This window comes from Drosophila innubila (assembly GCF_004354385.1).
Source record: "Drosophila innubila isolate TH190305 chromosome 2R unlocalized genomic scaffold, UK_Dinn_1.0 1_C_2R, whole genome shotgun sequence".
Classification (NCBI taxonomy): domain Eukaryota; kingdom Metazoa; phylum Arthropoda; class Insecta; order Diptera; family Drosophilidae; genus Drosophila; species Drosophila innubila.
This window is the reverse complement of record NW_022995374.1, coordinates 6,694,246-6,710,956: the sequence shown is the minus strand read 5'-3', so window position 1 is coordinate 6,710,956 and position 16,711 is coordinate 6,694,246. Positions and strand designations below refer to the sequence as shown.

The window sequence follows — 16,711 nt, the reverse complement described above, 5'->3', positions numbered from 1 at the left end:
TTTTTTTTTATTCTTACCAGGGTTTCATCCTTTAAGATTAATAATTTTTTTAAAAAAAGCGACGTGGTCGCTATGGAAAAAAATTAAATTAAATAAAGTATAAGGTTAAGAATTATTCTACTAATTAAAAGTTTTATTTATTTTTGGGTATGTAATACTTATGGGTATGTAATACTAGAAGCCTAGTTCTTCAGTTAACTGCTCTTTTTCTTTTTTTTTCTTTTTTTTTTTTTTATTCTTCTTACCAGTCTTTCATCCTTTAAGATTCCTAATTTTCTTAAAAATTTAGCTTAATAATGTCTTCAAATCAAATCACATAATATAAAATTATAGATACAAAGTAGCTCTATAATGAGTCACAGCACATCGTATTCCATTTCTTGCTTTAAGAGTCGGTTCTCTTGCTTCCTTCCGTCTATCTCTTAAGTCTTTAGCTCGTCTCTTTCATTATATTGTATTTTTGTTTCCACATGTATTTTTTGTATTATAAAGTTTGTTTTTCCGGCTTTCCAAACGATTCTGTAGTTGTCGGGCTACTGATAAGACATCGCTCCCAGTAAATTTGTATCACTGGGTCAGAAAAAGAAATCTCAGCTCAGTTTGCTCTACACTTATCAGTCTCCGCCTTTAGCTTTTCGCAAAATCAAAACTCAGTTCGAGAGCTACGCGCAGTTTCAAAGTGTAGCTCAAGACGAGAAGAACTGCGCATAAATAGAGCTGTATATATCAATAAGAATTGGAATAGGAATAGATTTCCATAATGTGGCATTTGTTAATGCTGCTCGCGTTGGTGTCGACTGGCGGAGCATTGATCTGTACACGTCGTCCGGCAAATACGGCCACGCCCAAGTCGCCAGTGGATGAGAACTATGTGATAAGCATAGCTGGAAATCCGGAAACATATATACTCGGACAGGAGTACAACGGTAAGCGCGTGAGTTCATTGACCTTGCGCTTGAACTTCAATGTCCGATTGCTCTCAGTGTATTCGTTTTTAGAAGTACGCTCCAAGATTTCGCAATATTATTTGCTGTTTTGTTTTGTTTTGTAAACAAATCGAGCTAGCTAGCCTTATCGGGAATTTGCGAATTCTAGAGATTCTGGCAGCGTTTTCAAGGTCGACCGTTACTGATAACTCACATCGATCGTGTTTAGTCTGTTATATGAAATTTGATAGTTCCAAAACTTTCGACAGTTTCGCTTAATTCTTTCAATGGTCATCGCTACATCAGCTTTATTCTGGCATTGGAGAACGAGAATGGAGACTTTAACTATATGAATGATCTGGGTAAATTCGAGCTCAGCGATACGATCGAGACACGTTTCAATCCCAACTGCATCAATATGGTGGAAAACACAAATACCAATCCCAAGACACATATGCATCTCACCTGGACAGCACCCAGTGAGCCGGGCAACGGTTGCATATTGATACGGGCCACAGTGTTGCAACATCGCGATGTTTGGCACATGGACGATGGAGGATTAACGCGACGCATCTGCGAGGAGGTTGTCGACGATGTGGAAAGCCAGCCAACTAGTTTATCCTCTGACAATCCCTGCTGTGCCTGCGACGAGGCACGCTACGAGGTGAGCAGACATTCATCTTAGATCTTGGATCAACTCATCCACATCATTTGCAGCTCATTTTCGAAGGTGTCTGGTCACGAAATCTACATCCGAGGCATTTTCCCGCTCGCGGCTGGGAGACGCGATTCTGTGAACTCGTTGGCGCTGCCCACAGCTCCGACTATCGTTTCTGGGAATCCGGAGCGTTGGCCAGCGAAGGTGTCAAGCAGTATGCGGAACACTGCACTTCCAGGCTGTTGGATCGGGAGTTTAGCATTAACTTTCGGGTGAGTCTCGACTTGGCAATAGTGACTAGTTACTTGTATCGGTACTGTTGTATTGAAGTTGCTAGGTCAAAGAGTTAACATACTTCCAACCGTCATAACTTGAAGAAAACTGACCCGATTTTCAAGCGGAACGTCATTTTGATCATCCTTTAGCCTCTAAATTCATTGTGTATTCAAATTTTGTTCATTTAGAAAAATAAATTATTTTCGACCAAGATTCGATTTCGATGCTAAGGGTCCCCCCTTTGAAATTTTGAAAATTCGAAATTTTAAATCTCAACTTTTTACTTTTAGTCAACTCCTTATATCATAATTAGTATAAAACAACACTTTAAACTTGATTCTGAGAACTTTCATTTTTTTGTTAAAAATCATGTGAAATTTTACAAAAATTTTAACTTGTAAAGTGGCTAAATCCGCAGTCTGACCAACTTCAAACTGTCATAACTTAATCAAAACTGAACCAATTTTTAAGCGGAATGTCATTTTATTCATTATTTGGCATTTTAATTCATTCTGCTTTTAAATTTTATTTAATTATTAAAAAAAAATATTTTTCTCTATATTCTACTAGACATTGATTTGGATGCTAAGGGTCCCCCCTTTGAAATTTCGAAAATTCAAAATTTTAAATCTTAAGTTTGCACTTCTAATTAACTCCTTATATCGTAATTAGTATAAAACAACACTTAAAATTTGATTCTGAGTCCTTTCATTTTCTTGTAAAAAATCATGTCAAAAATAAGAAATATTTTGACTTGTAAAATTGCTAGGTCAGAGGCTTGAGCAACTTCGAACTGTCATAACTTTGGCCAAACTTAACCGATTTTTAAGCGGAATGTCATTTTGATCATGGTTTGGCATCTTAATTCATTGTGTATTCAAATTCTGTTCATTTAAAAAAATTAATTATTTTCGACCAAGATTCGATATATGTAGTAAGGGGGGACCCTTTGAAATTTCGAAAACTCAAAATTTTAAATCTCAAGCTTTCACTTTTAATCAACTCCTTATATCGAAATTAGTATAAAAGAATATCATAACCTTTATTGGTTTCGGTTTTATTCCTTGGTTATAACTATTAATTAATCTATTAAATTAAATTTATTAAATTTGAAACATTTTCAGGATCAAAAGATACGGACAATTATTAAGGCACGTGGACCTTCGTTTCCCAATCTCAACAGCAAGACGATGGCATCGGTACGCGTTGATCCAGTGCATCATATGATATCATTTGCCTCCAAAATTGAGCCCTCACCGGATTGGATTGTGGGCGTTAGCGGACTGGAGTTGTGTCTGCGCAACTGCACGTGGATGGACACAAAGGTGATCAACTTGTATCCCTGGGATGTGGGCACGGATGCAGGTCCCACTTATACGGTAAATATTTCGAGTCCCATACTGGCAGGAGGTTTCATTTCTATTTTTGTAGTCGCCGGATCAGCCGCAGGTGCCACCGGATGTAATAAGACGCATACGTTCCGACTTTCCCAACGATCCCCGCTCGCCCTTTTACGATGAAACAGGTGCACCCATGAAACCAATGGCCACACTCACGATACGACGTCAAAGGATCTATGAACGACGCTGCGAGGATGAAGAATGTGAGTGAGATTCGAATAAACAGCTAAATGAGTAATCACATATGTAAAATCCATTTAAACTCATAGCCAACAACGATCCGGAAGTGCCTCGCGAATGTCAAACGCATCCCTGGTCCAGTTGGAGTGACTGCTCCTCCAAATGCGGCGAAGGCATGCAGTACAGGCGACGTGTGTACAAACAACCAGAGCTGGCCAGGATTTACAATTGCAATGTGCTGCTCTATGAGGAACGCGCCTGTGATGGACAAGTCTGTGGTCTGGGCGAGCCAATGCGCAGTGATTTCTATCCGGGAATGCAGCAGAGGACCACGTATCAGCAACGCGCCGAGTGTCAGCTATCGTCCTGGGGACCATGGAGCATGTGCAGCGTCACCTGTGGTGAGGGATATCAGACGCGTTCTCGTCAATATCTCAATCCTGAAGCCGAGATCAAATGCCAGAGCGTGCATCAAGTAGAGCTGATGGATACGCGCAAATGTGCGGGTGCATCTTGCTTGGGAAACTTGCCTGGCGAAGATGGTGATAACCCATATGATGGGCAGCAACAGAATATGCCGCAGTCAGAGAATGAATCGCCGTTTAATGATAGAAACAAACCGTTTGGCTTTCCTGTCGGCAACTTAAAAGGCAATCAATGGGGTCAGGATGATGGACAAATGTCTATGCCGCGTCAACCGCTGTATAACCCTACGAGTAACCTAAAGGGCAACCAATGGGGTCAGGATGATGGACAAATGTCTATGCCGCGTCAGCCGTCATATAATCCTACGGGTAACCTAAAAGGCAACCAATGGGGTCAGGATGATGGACAAATGTCTATGCCGCGTCTACCGTCATATAATCAACGCACATACGAATCTAAAAAGAATCAGGCAACGGATTATGGCCAAATACCGCGTCTACAGGATTCTGAACGTGCTCCATATCAAAGTAGACCAAATGACAACTATGAAGTGGATGAGGGACACTTCTCTGGTCAACGGCGGAATAACGCCAACAGAGATTTTGTCGCTGAATCTGAACGCGATCCTTGGCAAAGTCCAATTAATAATTACCAAAACTACGGCGGTAGTGGCTTTAATACAAATAGTAATGTGCCTGAAATCGATCTGTCCAAGCGCTGCTTTCAAATGCTTCAAACGACTCCGCGCTGCAAGAATGAAACAATTATGGGCAACTTTTGGTTCTATAATTTTTGCACCAATGAATGCATGATATTTGCAGTAGATCCATGCGATCGAAATGTCAACAAGTTCAACAGATTGGAGGCATGTGAGGAGTGCCGTCATCCGGAATTCCAACAGCTTCAACAGCGTGCCTCTAAATCACAAGAATGTCGAGCTATAATTCAATCACGGCAAGCGGAGCAACAGTTTTGGAAGGAGGAAAGAAGACGCAATAATTTAAACAGGCGTCGGGGTTGACTAACGAAAAAGATATATTATAAGCAGTGTATCAATTGTATAATTATTGTACTTGCATAGTTTAGATTCAATTAGATTTAATTAATAAATGAAGCGACTAACTTCAAAATACCGTCGCAGTTGACGAAATTCAATTCAAAATAGCGCTCAGTTATCGCACAATGTCGATGTTAATAGGTCTCATTCGATACTTGATTGCACACAACAGCTGTGCTAGAGATGTCAGTTATTATCAAAATTTTTATTACATTTATTTAAACTGTCTTTTGGCTATTTGTTTTACTTAAATTTTTAGTTACACCAAAATATGTTAGTATATTATCTATAAGTATTAGTATTGGAAGTACAAGCTTAATTTGAAAAATAAAAAATTTGATTTAATGACAACTCTGCTGCACTGAGCAATAAATTTGCAATAACAAAGAAGCGAAAAACAATAGAAGCACAAACAGATTAAAATGCAACAACAGCGGTTATTTATTATTCGAAAGTTGTTCTTACAACATTCAGTGGCACTGCAATTACCAAGATGCCCCAAGATAACAACAGTTCCCGCCCAGCAGTCGCAAATGCGAAACTTGGCATTTCACCGTTATCTTACACAAGGAACAACAACAACAAGGGATAATGGCCAAAAGGCAAACAAGTCACAGCAAAAGATCACATTGATCGCACAGAACCAGGCCATGAGTGTCACCACATTGGACGAAGCACAGAAGCTCGCCAAGCGGCGGGACTTGCACCTGCTGCGTTTAAACCAGACCGATGCTAAAACTGGACGTGTCGTATTCAGGTTGAGTATTGATGACAATGGGATAAATGGAACATTTAACCTAATTCTTACTCTTGCAGATTGGTAACTGCTGCCGAAATGCTAGCGGATGATCAGGATGATAGAGGTGCAGCAAAGTCAGCCTCGGAAAAGGGCAGCAAGAAGACGGAGAAATCATTAACCATTGGAGCCCGCATAACAGATCACGATCTCGCGTCTAGACTGAAGAACATCGCCAAATGGTTAAATAAACGACACGAGGTGCGCATTCTGATCCAGGGCAGCTCTAGCGGTGCCGACGAGGGAAACGCCGAGCGCATTGTCAAGACCATCGAGTCGACCATCAAGGAACCCCAAGTTATTGGGAAAATTGTTCAAAAACGCCACAAGGGAGCTCTCATCAAGTTTAGCATATTACCTGTGGCAACAACAACGACTCCGACTCCTCCAACTGTAAATCAATCGTGACAACCAAGATTACCTCGGATTCATAGCATGATGATAGCATTACATGTACATAATTACTCAACCATGCAGTCAGAAAAGGATGCCTCCTCTGATCCCAAAAGATCTATGGTAGTTGCCACTGCATCAATTCTATTTCTATTTACTTTGAAATATGTATTTTGGTATCGAGTCTTTACCCAGGAGAATTATCCACCAGAGCCAGATGAGAATCGTTTCAGGGACTTTGAAACGTCTTCCCGTTGAATCTTCGGAAAGCGATTCAGCTCTTCATTTCTTTCTCCAAGTTTATAACTCTCTTAAACTTGCTCTATTTAAATTCAATATCCTCAACAATCACGTTTGATATAGTTTATATATGTTTATTTAGTTGATTTTTCATGATTTGTTTATATGTTTAAATTATTTGAAAATACAATCTTGAAAATATACTCGTTTCTAATAAATAATTGGAATAAAAGGAATTGTAAGTACATAGTTATATATTTCAAGTTACTAAAGAACACACACATTGCACATAATAAGTTAATTCAATATACAAACAAATAAAGCTTGATTTTGGTATTTTTTTCAAATAGTTTGTACGTAATAAATTATTTAAATATTTGTATACTTATATTGGAATTTGTATATTATTACCGATAAAAAGGAAAGCAAAAATACAATGTTTATAAAACCGAATTGGGGTTATCTACACATTTTAGAGACTTTTTAAAAAAGACATAGTTTAGGCATTCGAGAAAACTAAATCTACAGTTAATAGACTAAAATAGTGCTGACAAATAAATTACTTAAGCAAATTACGGCACAAGGAACACTTTCTATAAGACAAATTATAATACACTACAATAAATATAATCGGAAATAAATAGGTTAACTGAAAGTGCATAAAATGATATTGATTTAAAGCCAATTAAAGTTTGATAACTGATAAAAGATAAACAATGAACACACGCTCTGACAGAACTGATAAAGCCTCATTTCGGTTTATGATTGGTTTTATCTGACTACACCTGGAGAAACCCCTAAAACATTTATATACTTCACATTACAGAATTTGGAATGAATTATAAACTAAATAAATTATCTACGGTAAATGCAAAAGCGTTACTTTTTTTTGTTTTTTTGGGTAAGCTACGTTGTTTTTGTTTTTGTATAGCTGTCATAGTTGTTGTTTTGGTATTCCACTAACTAATTATTTAAACACGCTGAATCTCAAAGAGTTTCACCTCCGTATCATACCAAATAGCCGGCTCCACGTTACGCAAATAGATGACGCCCCAAATGTAGGTGCGGAACCAGGCGGTGGTGCCGGAATTAGCCTGATATTTGCGTATGAGAATGGGATGTGGCACGGGCAACAAACCCACCAGGGTGCCATGCTGCAAGAACTTGAGTATCTCCGACTCGTCGGTGAGACCCTTGTCAATGCAGATCTTCTCCACCTGCGGCACCAGCACCTGCAGCAGTCGCATTATCGTCTGCAACGGCAGCTTCGACCGCCATGAGACAATCCATTCGGGTGTGGGTGTCCAGCGATCGCCATCATTGGGCACCATGCGAATGCTGCCACGATGTGCCACGGAGAGACGTGTTTGATCCTCCCGTGAGAACGACGTTGGCGACGCAGACTTGGCGCCTTCAGCTCGTGGACTAGACACAGGCGACTTATCGAACGGTCCAATGTCGGTCTTCTCATTGGGATGCGCCTGTTCCCGTTCGGTCATTTGGCCAATGTCTGGCGTTTCGAGGAGCGAGGTCTTCAGCGTGCCCGGCTCGGCTGGCTGTGCCGTCAGCACAGCTCCAGCGTCTAGTTGTTGGGTGTCACCCAACTGTGAACGATCATGGGATTCCGTTTCGGATTCAAGATCCTCCTCGGCCACAGCGTTCTTGTCCAGGCGCACATCAATATCCTCGACATCCTCGTCCTCCTCCTCCTCCTCGTCGGCATAATCCTCGGGCACCTGAGCCGATGGCAGCTCCTGGCTGTTCAACGCTGAGGCTTGCTTCCGCTGCGGCACTCGTGGTAAATTGAACTTGCCACCTGTCTTACGGCCACTCAGGCACTTGGCAATGCCGGACATATCCGTCGGCAGATTGGCCATGGCATGAAAGACATGACGCTTGCGTATAATGGTATAGACTAGATTCGAATTGCCATCGAATTGGTACTGTATAATGTTGTTGAAGATCTCCAGCAGAAAGAACACCAAATGATGATTGCTGGGTGCGGAGAGGAGAAACCAAGGCGTGCTGAATGCCTCCAAGAGATGCAGCAGCTTCACACTGGCCACCATCGACAGTGTCTTCAGATACGGCGACACATTCACCAAAATAGTCAGCAGGCAATCAAACAGTGGCTGCAAACGCTGATGGCCCGTGGCAATAATCTTGTGAAACACTGTGATCAACAGATCCGCATGGGTGCCAGTGAAAACTGGTATATCCATGGGCACAGTGGCCGAGTACGCCTTATTCAGACGCACGCCAAAGTTGCGCTCACCTGCAAACATGTATATAGAATATTTATATGCTATATATGAGTTCACACTATGGGCCACACTCACCCGAGAGCAGCAGAAGAATAAAGACACCAATGTGCATGAGACCCACACGAGATTGATCCGCACGTGAGTAGTTCAGATGATACAGTATGGGTATGAGAATGTCCAGCACATCGGAGCTCTTTAGCACAAAGTACAAGAACTTCTTGTTGTAATCGCAAATCTTCCAAAACAGTATGAGCAGCTCCTGGTGACAATGCAAGCGTTTCGTCGAATTGGGCAAATAGTTCTGCACCAGCGGATTGTTGAGCAGCCGGGTTATGCCCCTCAGCACAAAGTGGAAATCCTCATCGCGATGCACTCGGGATAAGTAGTTGATGAACAGATTATCACCGCAGCCGCCTTCGTCGTAGGGCGTGGCCAGCACACCGCCGGCAGCATGGGTTAATTGCTGTTGTTGTTGCTGCTGCTGCTGTTGTTGCTGCTGTTGGATGACCATGTCATGGTCGAGTGTAACAATCAACAGCTGGAGACAGGCCTCAACAAGTGGCTCCGTAGTGTCCGCGAACAGCAGATGATTATAGGGAACTCCAAATCCAACAGGATCATAGGAGCACACCGTATTCAGGAATGAGGTGAACAACGGAAGTGCATGTCTATTGTCCGCAGAGGTAAAGTACGCTATCCACTTGTTTGGTTCCTCCGATTGCTGCGGTGTCCGGTACATGGGTTCCGAGAAGCACGTGAGCAACAGCTTCAACAGCTCGGTGCGTCGACGCTCCATGTGGGTATTGCGAGGCGGTGACTGCGCAAATCCCACGCCCGCCTCCCAGATATACTCGCAGCTATCAATGTTCGCCAGCTCCTCCGCCTTGTCGGGACCAGCACGACGAGTGCCCGTTACCGTAAAGTCGGGACAAAACAATAAATCACAAATGGCATTAAGCAGCGACTGGGCCAGTGGCACCGTCTGGCCATGATTAGCCTGCTCCTGTGCCGGCAGATTGCTCCAGAAGAAATCGCGCCACTTATCGTCCTCGAAAATGTACGGCAAAATGCGCACCAATAGACGGACACAGTTCAGTACACACTGCTGATCCGCCTGGGTGCGACAGCTGCTGTCGACAGCCTGGGCAAGTTTCTCCACCGCCTTGTAGCAGAGTGTAGCCAAGTTGGCGGGATTATCATTTCGTATTTGACGTATCTCACTGGCGGTCACCAAAGCGAACACATCCTCCAGCGTCGTCTGATGACCCTGCCAGAATTGATCCCAGAACTGTTCGTCGCTGTTGTCGATTTTCTGATTCTTCTGCGTCAGCTGTACAATCGCCTTGCGAAAGTTCAGCTTGGAATCCGTATTTCCCATATTGTTGTGTTGTTTGTATGTCGAAACGCCTTGTTTGCAGCTGCCGCGAGCGCTGTTGCCTAAAGCAAAGTGTTTGCAAATACAATATTGACGTTTTACATAAATTTTGAACCGTTCTTAATTCGAAAATTAAGAAATTCGCCTACGCAAGTTAAGAAAATAAGACAAAAGTATGTGTGTGTTATTGTTGTTGTTGCTTGATTGCCAAAAGTATCGATATATCTGGAACTCGTTGACTAATCGATGATTTAGTAAATTTATACGGCTATTATATTAATCGATGGTCAATCATCACTGGTAAAATTTGCGAATTTAAGAACGCAAAAAATTCAATAAAAAATTAATAAATTTTATAAAATTTTAAAACTTGAAACTAGACAAAATGAAGATAAACATTTTATTGATATTTTGAAGCTCGTCAGCTCTCGCGAAGAGAAGTTAGAAAATTGAATTCAAAAAATATATATCAAAAAATCGAGAAATTTTAAGTTACCAATTTTGACAATTGACCCGAAATGGTACATATTGCCAGATCGGTGAATTTTACAGGGTGGCAGACTTTCGGCCGGGTGGTCGATAAGAAGAAGAAATAGATAGACATTAAAAACAAAATGTTTAATTCCATTGAGATACACGATTCTGATGACGATATGCCTGAACCACAAAGAAAATTGGCTAAATTAGTAACTAGTGGCAGCGAGTCAAATGAAACATCACCGGAAAAACCAAAAGAGACGTCTGAAGCATCCACAAGCAAATCGTGTGAGCCTTCAACCTCCAACAGTTCCAATCCACTCCAAGCACAGACGCAAGTACGGCACAGATCCCGCAAAACACAACACACAGTTCGCAACGCTGCTGAGAACGAAATTCAGTTTGAGACGATACCGCTAAAAGAGGCCATCAAAAAGGAGCATCGATTGAGTGACAATGATATTAAGCATACCATAAAAAAAATGCTGGAATCGGAGGAAGTCCAGGATATAATCCAACGTATTGCTAACGAGCGTGTGCGTTGCAACTTTTTGCTTGCCACATATCAGGTAAAGACCAAAGGCTACAGTTTGAATGTTTGATTTGTTTTCAGCAACATTTTCCATTGCAGATGACCGATATAAACTTCCCACTAAACAGCAATCCAGAATTTCTAAGAGCTCAGTTCCGTGACCGACTCAAGAAACGCAAGGAACAAGTGGCTACAGCAACAAATAATCCAACGCAAAATTAAAATAATTTTAGTGAATTAACAAAAAAATTGTAATTAAGCACAAATAAATGAATATAAATTTTCTTTTAAATACATCAAAGTTTATTTGTTAGTTAAAAAGACGTTGCAATTTATCAATTTTAAATTGAAACATTTACATTCGGTTAGCGCTGCCGTGATTTTTGCGCATGTGTCTGAAAAGTGCGTTTTAGACGACGGCACACAACAACCCAACGTAGCCGTGATCGTCTAGTGGTTAGGACCCCACGTTGTGGCCGTGGTAACCCAGGTTCGAATCCTGGTCACGGCAATGCTGCAATATGCATTGTCACGGAGTTGGGTTGACTTTTTTAATTTTTTAAATTAAATTAGTCAAAATATATTTTATTTTTAATATAAAATACAAATTTTCATTAAGTAGGCAATTGCTTTTCAAGCTAACAAAAAATATTTATTTTCGTTCATATTTTGTATGCTTTAGAAATTGTGATTATTAAAATTAAAATGAATATGCACGTTGAATCAGAACTTTTCATTGAATCCGACTCGGATGAGAATTCGGATTACGACAATGGAGTAATCGAAGAAGATTTAACTAAAATTGATGAAACAATTAAAAATGTATCAAGAAATATGCGCAAAGGTGATTGGACATATTTATGCCGGCATCCAGAAGTAAGTAAAAACTAATGAAATTGCAGCATGTTATGTTCTCTGCATTTTTCCAGGTTCGCGCCATAATACGTGTCATCGTTATGGAAGCCATCAAAAAAAATCCGGAAAATATTTATACATTCGCCGCAGATCTGTTTCATTGCACCAATAACAAAAATATTTGTAAAAAGGTAATCCAAATTAAATACTTAGAACTACCTCAGTTATTAGAAAATTGCTTTTATAGATTAACAAGCAAATGAAATGGATCAATAGGCAAGTTAAGAGCGGAACTTGGACACCGGCGGATGGTTTAATGCTCTTTCCGGAAACGAGCAGCTCATCACTCAACTCAAAGAAGACGGAATGTGAAGAGCCTTTTAATAAGGAGGACAGCGAGTGTGACGAAATTTTCCTAAAGCATCACATGTGTCCTGATAATTATAAGCCCAGTTGTTAAATTGCTGTCATTAAAATATAAAATTATTGTAAAGTGAACGTAAAAATATAAAATATATTAAACTAATGAAATTCAAATTAAACAACTATAAAATGTGTGGGCTCATTGCTCAATTTCTGTCAAGTTTTGATTTTGATTTCTTAGTCTTTTTAGTCTTCTTTATGAAGTTGGTAACAAGTGCAGCACTTTTCTGATCGTTCTCCATTTGTTTTTCCATTTCAATGGAGTTTGCAAATTCGATTAGGGAATCCATGTGAAAATGTTCACGGGCATCCAGAGCCATTTTAAAATCTTCTTCGGAACGACGAAAATCCACTTGAAAAATTGAAAACGTTTTTAACAAGTCCAAACATTTTTCACAAACAAAACGTGGCAAGCCGGGTATATCTTTAATCTAAAAAAATATTGATCATTATTTATGAAAACACTATTTTCCAAAAATAATAAGGTACCTCTATATGTACGGTGTTGGCTATGATACGGGTTAAACGTCGGCCATTAAACAGTGGACGCAGCTTGACTCCATTTCCATTGCATTTGCAGATGCGGCAGTAATTCGTTAAATCAATATCTTTAAGTTTATCAAATGCAATTTTTGTACTCATATCTGCTGAGCTTTCAGACATGATTCTTTATTTATTGTAATCTATATTTTAATTTAGTTGTTAACCAGCTACAAATTTAAAACTGTGATACAGAGCTTGCTTAAGCTATATATTGTAAGCTGCTCAATGACATTTAACGGAAACATATGTATGTTTTTACAATAACTAAAAAATTAACTACAATATTAAAACTCACCCGCCTTCAAATGTTCACCACGTTCGGATTTTGAATCCCGCGAAGCTAGCTGCGCGCAGTTATTAGCGCACGTGAAGTTGGCTGCATGCAAAATCCTAGCAAAAGTTAAGTTGGCTATAAAATAGCTAAGTTGGCAACAGTGGCTTGCAGTTTTATTAGTAGTGTCGAGAATAAGTCGAACAAGTTTTAATATCTAAAAACCAAGAATCTACTTGATATTTCTCGGTCGATGAACGTGCAGAGTTATAAATGATATATTCATCAAGATTGGGTAAGTAAAACCCGCAGAGAATCCAACTTGAATCTTCCATATTTAGCGGCTAGTACTACTTCCCATGCTTATTCTTATACGAAATAGCGCTAATTCGCCGCAATTTTTCGCCTTTGTTGTGCTACGCTTCTTCTCCCGAAACTTACACATAATTTTGTAAGTGAGCCATTTCCATGAAAATGTTCATGTTATTATTTCTTAATTTGTAGACAAATGAAGGCAACTAAAGTTTAATTATTAATTGTTATCAAAATAATTAACTGTTGGCAGGCGCCAAGCAAACATTTCACTAAACTTTGTCGTTACCGTACTACGCCTAACACTTTCGAGTTGCAAGTTCGTCAAACGCCGACATTAGCGAAAAAACATGTTAATTAACATTAACATAACATTAACGAACTGCATTAACATAACAACGTTGGCTTTGAAAGACGAAGTTCGGAGTCGTTGGCTGCTGAAGTTTTTCTCACTTATTTACATGAAAAATATAATACTTATATATTTATATACAGTAAAAAACTTGTAAAATGTTGCCGACTGATAGAAGGAATATAAGGTTCAACGATTAAGCAACTGCCAATAAAAGAACTTACAAATTACAAAAGTCAAAATTGTTGGTCACTTTTCAGGCAACACGCACGTCAGAATCCGAATCCGAATCAAATTACGAATCAGACAGCGCGTCGAGCGGTTCTCAGACTCAAAGCTGGAAGACTCAACAACAACAGTAACAACAACAACAACAACAACAACAAGATGAGCAAAGCAGATCCGATATCGCTCAGCTTCCATGACTCCTGTCTACGCATGTCCGACGTCCAGCTGCTCCATGGACCCAGATGGCTAAATGATCAGGTATTTACCATAACCTAAAGATATTCCCAAGATTTACTTATGAATATGTAATATTTAAACAGATCTTGAGCTTCTATTATGAGTATCTGTCGCATGCCAAGTACAAGAACAACAACGATGTGTACTTCATAGCGCCCGAGGTGACGCAGTGCATGAAGTATATGGACGAATCCGAACTGAAGATGATCTTTGGGGAGCATAATGCTGTGAGCAAACCATTCATATTCTTTGCCCTCAATGACAATGGCACAACCGAGGCGGGAGGCACCCACTGGTCACTCCTTGTACTCTCCAGGCCGGAGAAGACGTTCTATCACTTTGACTCTTATGGCAACAACAACACGGAGGTTGCCATGGAACTCATGAATAGGGTCAAGGAACTGCTCGGAGTGCGACAGGCCAAGTTCCGTCCCAATGAGATGCCTGCAGCAGGCCAATGGCTACGACTGTGGCATCCACGTCATCTGCATGACCGATCACATAGCTGACTATATCAATCGCTACGAGGTCATCGAGGGACTGCCTCCACTGCACACGGACACGGTCAAGGCGAAGCGGTCAGAGCTCCTTAAGCTGATCCTCTCCCTGGGCGGCAAGGATTAGTCACTACGAATCTCTTATTCATTGATAGAAGTGTGTATCACAAGATTTACTCGTTTAACCCTAAAAACAAATGTAATTACGAACGTTGATCGATGGGAAAACGATATTAATATTGATAAATGTTAATTGTTTAATTTATTGTTTACTTGCTCTCAGTGCTAGGCACTATAAAAGAGAGACAAGTAAGCGGAGCATATTTAAAAAGAGTGCGACAAGTAATTTAAGTTGGATTTCAAATAAATTTATATTTGTTTAACCAAGCAAAAGCAATTGTTTATTTGTTATGACTCAGTCAGATATTCAGATTCGCAATACTTCTGTTTGTTTGCTTAAGAATTGTAGATGAGCTCGTTAATATGATCCAAGTTGACTGAATGAGAAGCAGGTAATATTCATTTGTAGAGTAGATGTTGTAATAATACTTAAAAATATGATATATATTATTTTTTTTTAAGTTTAGATTATAGGATTTTTGTTAGGCATTAATTTACTATAAATGATTAAATAATATAAAACAAAGTTATAAATTATAACAACACTTTTTGCAATATAATCATATTTTATTGTTTTCGGATGTTGACAAAAAAATGCAGTTGATCCCTTAGAAAAACAAATATTTCATATTGTCCATTAAAGATGAAGTAAACAACAACTTTAAATTAACAATATCGTATTTATATTGAGCATCAGTTTTTGTATGTGTAAAAATATCATATTATTATTAACATTTATGAGGTCAACTTATTGAAGCTTAATCCTTGCCGCCCAGGGAGAGGATCAGCTTAAGGAGATCTGCCCGCTTCGCCTTGACCGTATCCGTGTGCAGTAGAGGCAGTCCCTCGATGACCTCGTACCGATTGATATAGTCAGCTATGTGATCGGTCATGCAGATGACGTGGATGCCACAGTCGTAGCCATTGGCCTGCTGCAGGCATCTCATTGGACGGAACTTGGCCTGTCGCACTCCGAGCAGTTCCTTGACCCTATTCATGAGTTCCATGGCAACCTCCGTGTTGTTGTTGCCATAAGAGTCAAAGTGATAGAACGTCTTCTCCGGCCTGGAGAGTACAAGGAGTGACCAGTGGGTGCCTCCCGCCTCGGTTGTGCCATTGTCATTGAGGGCAAAGAATATGAATGGTTTGCTCACAGCATTGTGCTCCCCAAAGATCATCTCCAGTTCGGACTCGTCCATATACTTCATGCACTGCGTCACCTCGGGCGCTATGAAGTACACATCGTTGTTGTTCTTGTACTTGGCATGCGACAGATACTCATAATAGAAGCTCAAGATCTGTCAGATTACATGACATATTCATAAGTAAATCATGGAAATATCTATAGGTTATGGTAAATACCTGATCATTTAGCCATCTCGGTCCATGGAGCAGCTGGACGTCGGACATGCGTAGACAGGAGTCATGGAAGCTGAGCGAAATCGGATCTGCTTTGCTCATCTTGTTGTTGTTGCTGTTACTGTTGTTGTTGAGTCTTCCAGTTTTGAGTCTGAGAACCGCTCGACGCGCTGTCTGATTTGTAATTTGATTCGGATTCTGATTCGGATACTGACGTGCGTGTTGCCTGAAAAGTGACCAACAATTTTGACTTTTGTAATTTGTAAGTTGTTTTATTGGCAGTTGCTTAATCGTTGAACCTTATATTCCTTTTATCAGTCGGCAACATTTTACAAATTTTTTACTGTATATAAATATATAAGTATTATATTTTTCATGTAAATAAGTGAGAAAAACTTCAGCAGCCAACGGCTCCGAACTTCGTCATTCAAAGCCAACGTTGTTATGTTAACGCTATGTTATGCCAATGTAACTGTTAGTAAACATGTTTCCTTTCGCTGTGGCCGGGCGAATT

General features: G+C 40.1%; 8 protein-coding genes and 1 non-coding gene across 9 annotated transcripts; 6 read left to right on the top strand and 3 right to left on the bottom strand.

Moving 5' to 3' along the window:
- Positions 1–685: 685 nt before the first annotated feature.
- LOC117783566 (spondin-1) lies at positions 686–4,996 on the top strand. The gene is made up of 6 exons (XM_034621014.1): positions 686–926; positions 1,196–1,590; positions 1,644–1,856; positions 2,985–3,239; positions 3,292–3,463; positions 3,530–4,996. The coding sequence occupies exons 1-6, from the start codon at positions 761–763 to the stop codon at positions 4,885–4,887; spliced, it is 2,559 nt and encodes an 852-aa protein (XP_034476905.1). The 5' UTR covers positions 686–760; the 3' UTR covers positions 4,888–4,996.
- A 209-nt stretch (positions 4,997–5,205) lies between these two features.
- Positions 5,206–6,601, top strand: LOC117783567 (translation initiation factor IF-3, mitochondrial). The gene is made up of 2 exons (XM_034621016.1): positions 5,206–5,680; positions 5,740–6,601. Exons 1-2 carry the CDS (start codon positions 5,346–5,348, stop codon positions 6,125–6,127), a joined length of 723 nt encoding a protein of 240 aa, XP_034476907.1. The 5' UTR covers positions 5,206–5,345; the 3' UTR covers positions 6,128–6,601.
- Positions 6,594–10,181, bottom strand: LOC117783565 (protein HID1). Its single transcript, XM_034621013.1, has 2 exons — positions 8,692–10,181; positions 6,594–8,627 (listed from the first exon to the last, which is right to left on the bottom strand). The coding sequence occupies exons 1-2, from the start codon at positions 9,992–9,994 to the stop codon at positions 7,324–7,326; spliced, it is 2,607 nt and encodes an 868-aa protein (XP_034476904.1). The 5' UTR covers positions 9,995–10,181; the 3' UTR covers positions 6,594–7,323.
- Positions 10,182–10,529: 348 nt separating this feature from the next.
- LOC117784293 lies at positions 10,530–11,265 on the top strand. Its single transcript, XM_034621991.1, has 2 exons — positions 10,530–11,037; positions 11,100–11,265. Exons 1-2 carry the CDS (start codon positions 10,606–10,608, stop codon positions 11,220–11,222), a joined length of 555 nt encoding a protein of 184 aa, XP_034477882.1. The 5' UTR covers positions 10,530–10,605; the 3' UTR covers positions 11,223–11,265.
- A 174-nt stretch (positions 11,266–11,439) lies between these two features.
- Trnah-gug lies at positions 11,440–11,511 on the top strand. Its single transcript has one exon. It is a non-coding gene; the product is annotated as a tRNA-His (tRNA).
- A 147-nt stretch (positions 11,512–11,658) lies between these two features.
- On the top strand, positions 11,659–12,370 carry LOC117784047. The gene is made up of 3 exons (XM_034621645.1): positions 11,659–11,876; positions 11,930–12,046; positions 12,103–12,370. Exons 1-3 carry the CDS (start codon positions 11,706–11,708, stop codon positions 12,313–12,315), a joined length of 501 nt encoding a protein of 166 aa, XP_034477536.1. The 5' UTR covers positions 11,659–11,705; the 3' UTR covers positions 12,316–12,370.
- On the bottom strand, positions 12,356–12,948 carry LOC117784048. The gene is made up of 2 exons (XM_034621646.1): positions 12,768–12,948; positions 12,356–12,709 (listed from the first exon to the last, which is right to left on the bottom strand). The coding sequence occupies exons 1-2, from the start codon at positions 12,939–12,941 to the stop codon at positions 12,425–12,427; spliced, it is 459 nt and encodes a 152-aa protein (XP_034477537.1). The 5' UTR covers positions 12,942–12,948; the 3' UTR covers positions 12,356–12,424.
- Positions 12,949–13,899: 951 nt separating this feature from the next.
- Positions 13,900–15,115, top strand: LOC117783662 (sentrin-specific protease 8). The gene is given in 4 exon segments (XM_034621176.1): positions 13,900–13,943; positions 14,017–14,242; positions 14,305–14,652; positions 14,654–15,115. Coding segments are annotated over 4 exon segments (795 nt in total). The 5' UTR covers positions 13,900–13,914; the 3' UTR covers positions 14,846–15,115.
- Positions 15,116–15,504: 389 nt separating this feature from the next.
- Positions 15,505–16,540, bottom strand: LOC117783842 (sentrin-specific protease 8-like). Its single transcript, XM_034621393.1, has 3 exons — positions 16,497–16,540; positions 16,201–16,423; positions 15,505–16,136 (listed from the first exon to the last, which is right to left on the bottom strand). Exons 1-3 carry the CDS (start codon positions 16,523–16,525, stop codon positions 15,597–15,599), a joined length of 792 nt encoding a protein of 263 aa, XP_034477284.1. The 5' UTR covers positions 16,526–16,540; the 3' UTR covers positions 15,505–15,596.
- Positions 16,541–16,711: the final 171 nt, after the last annotated feature.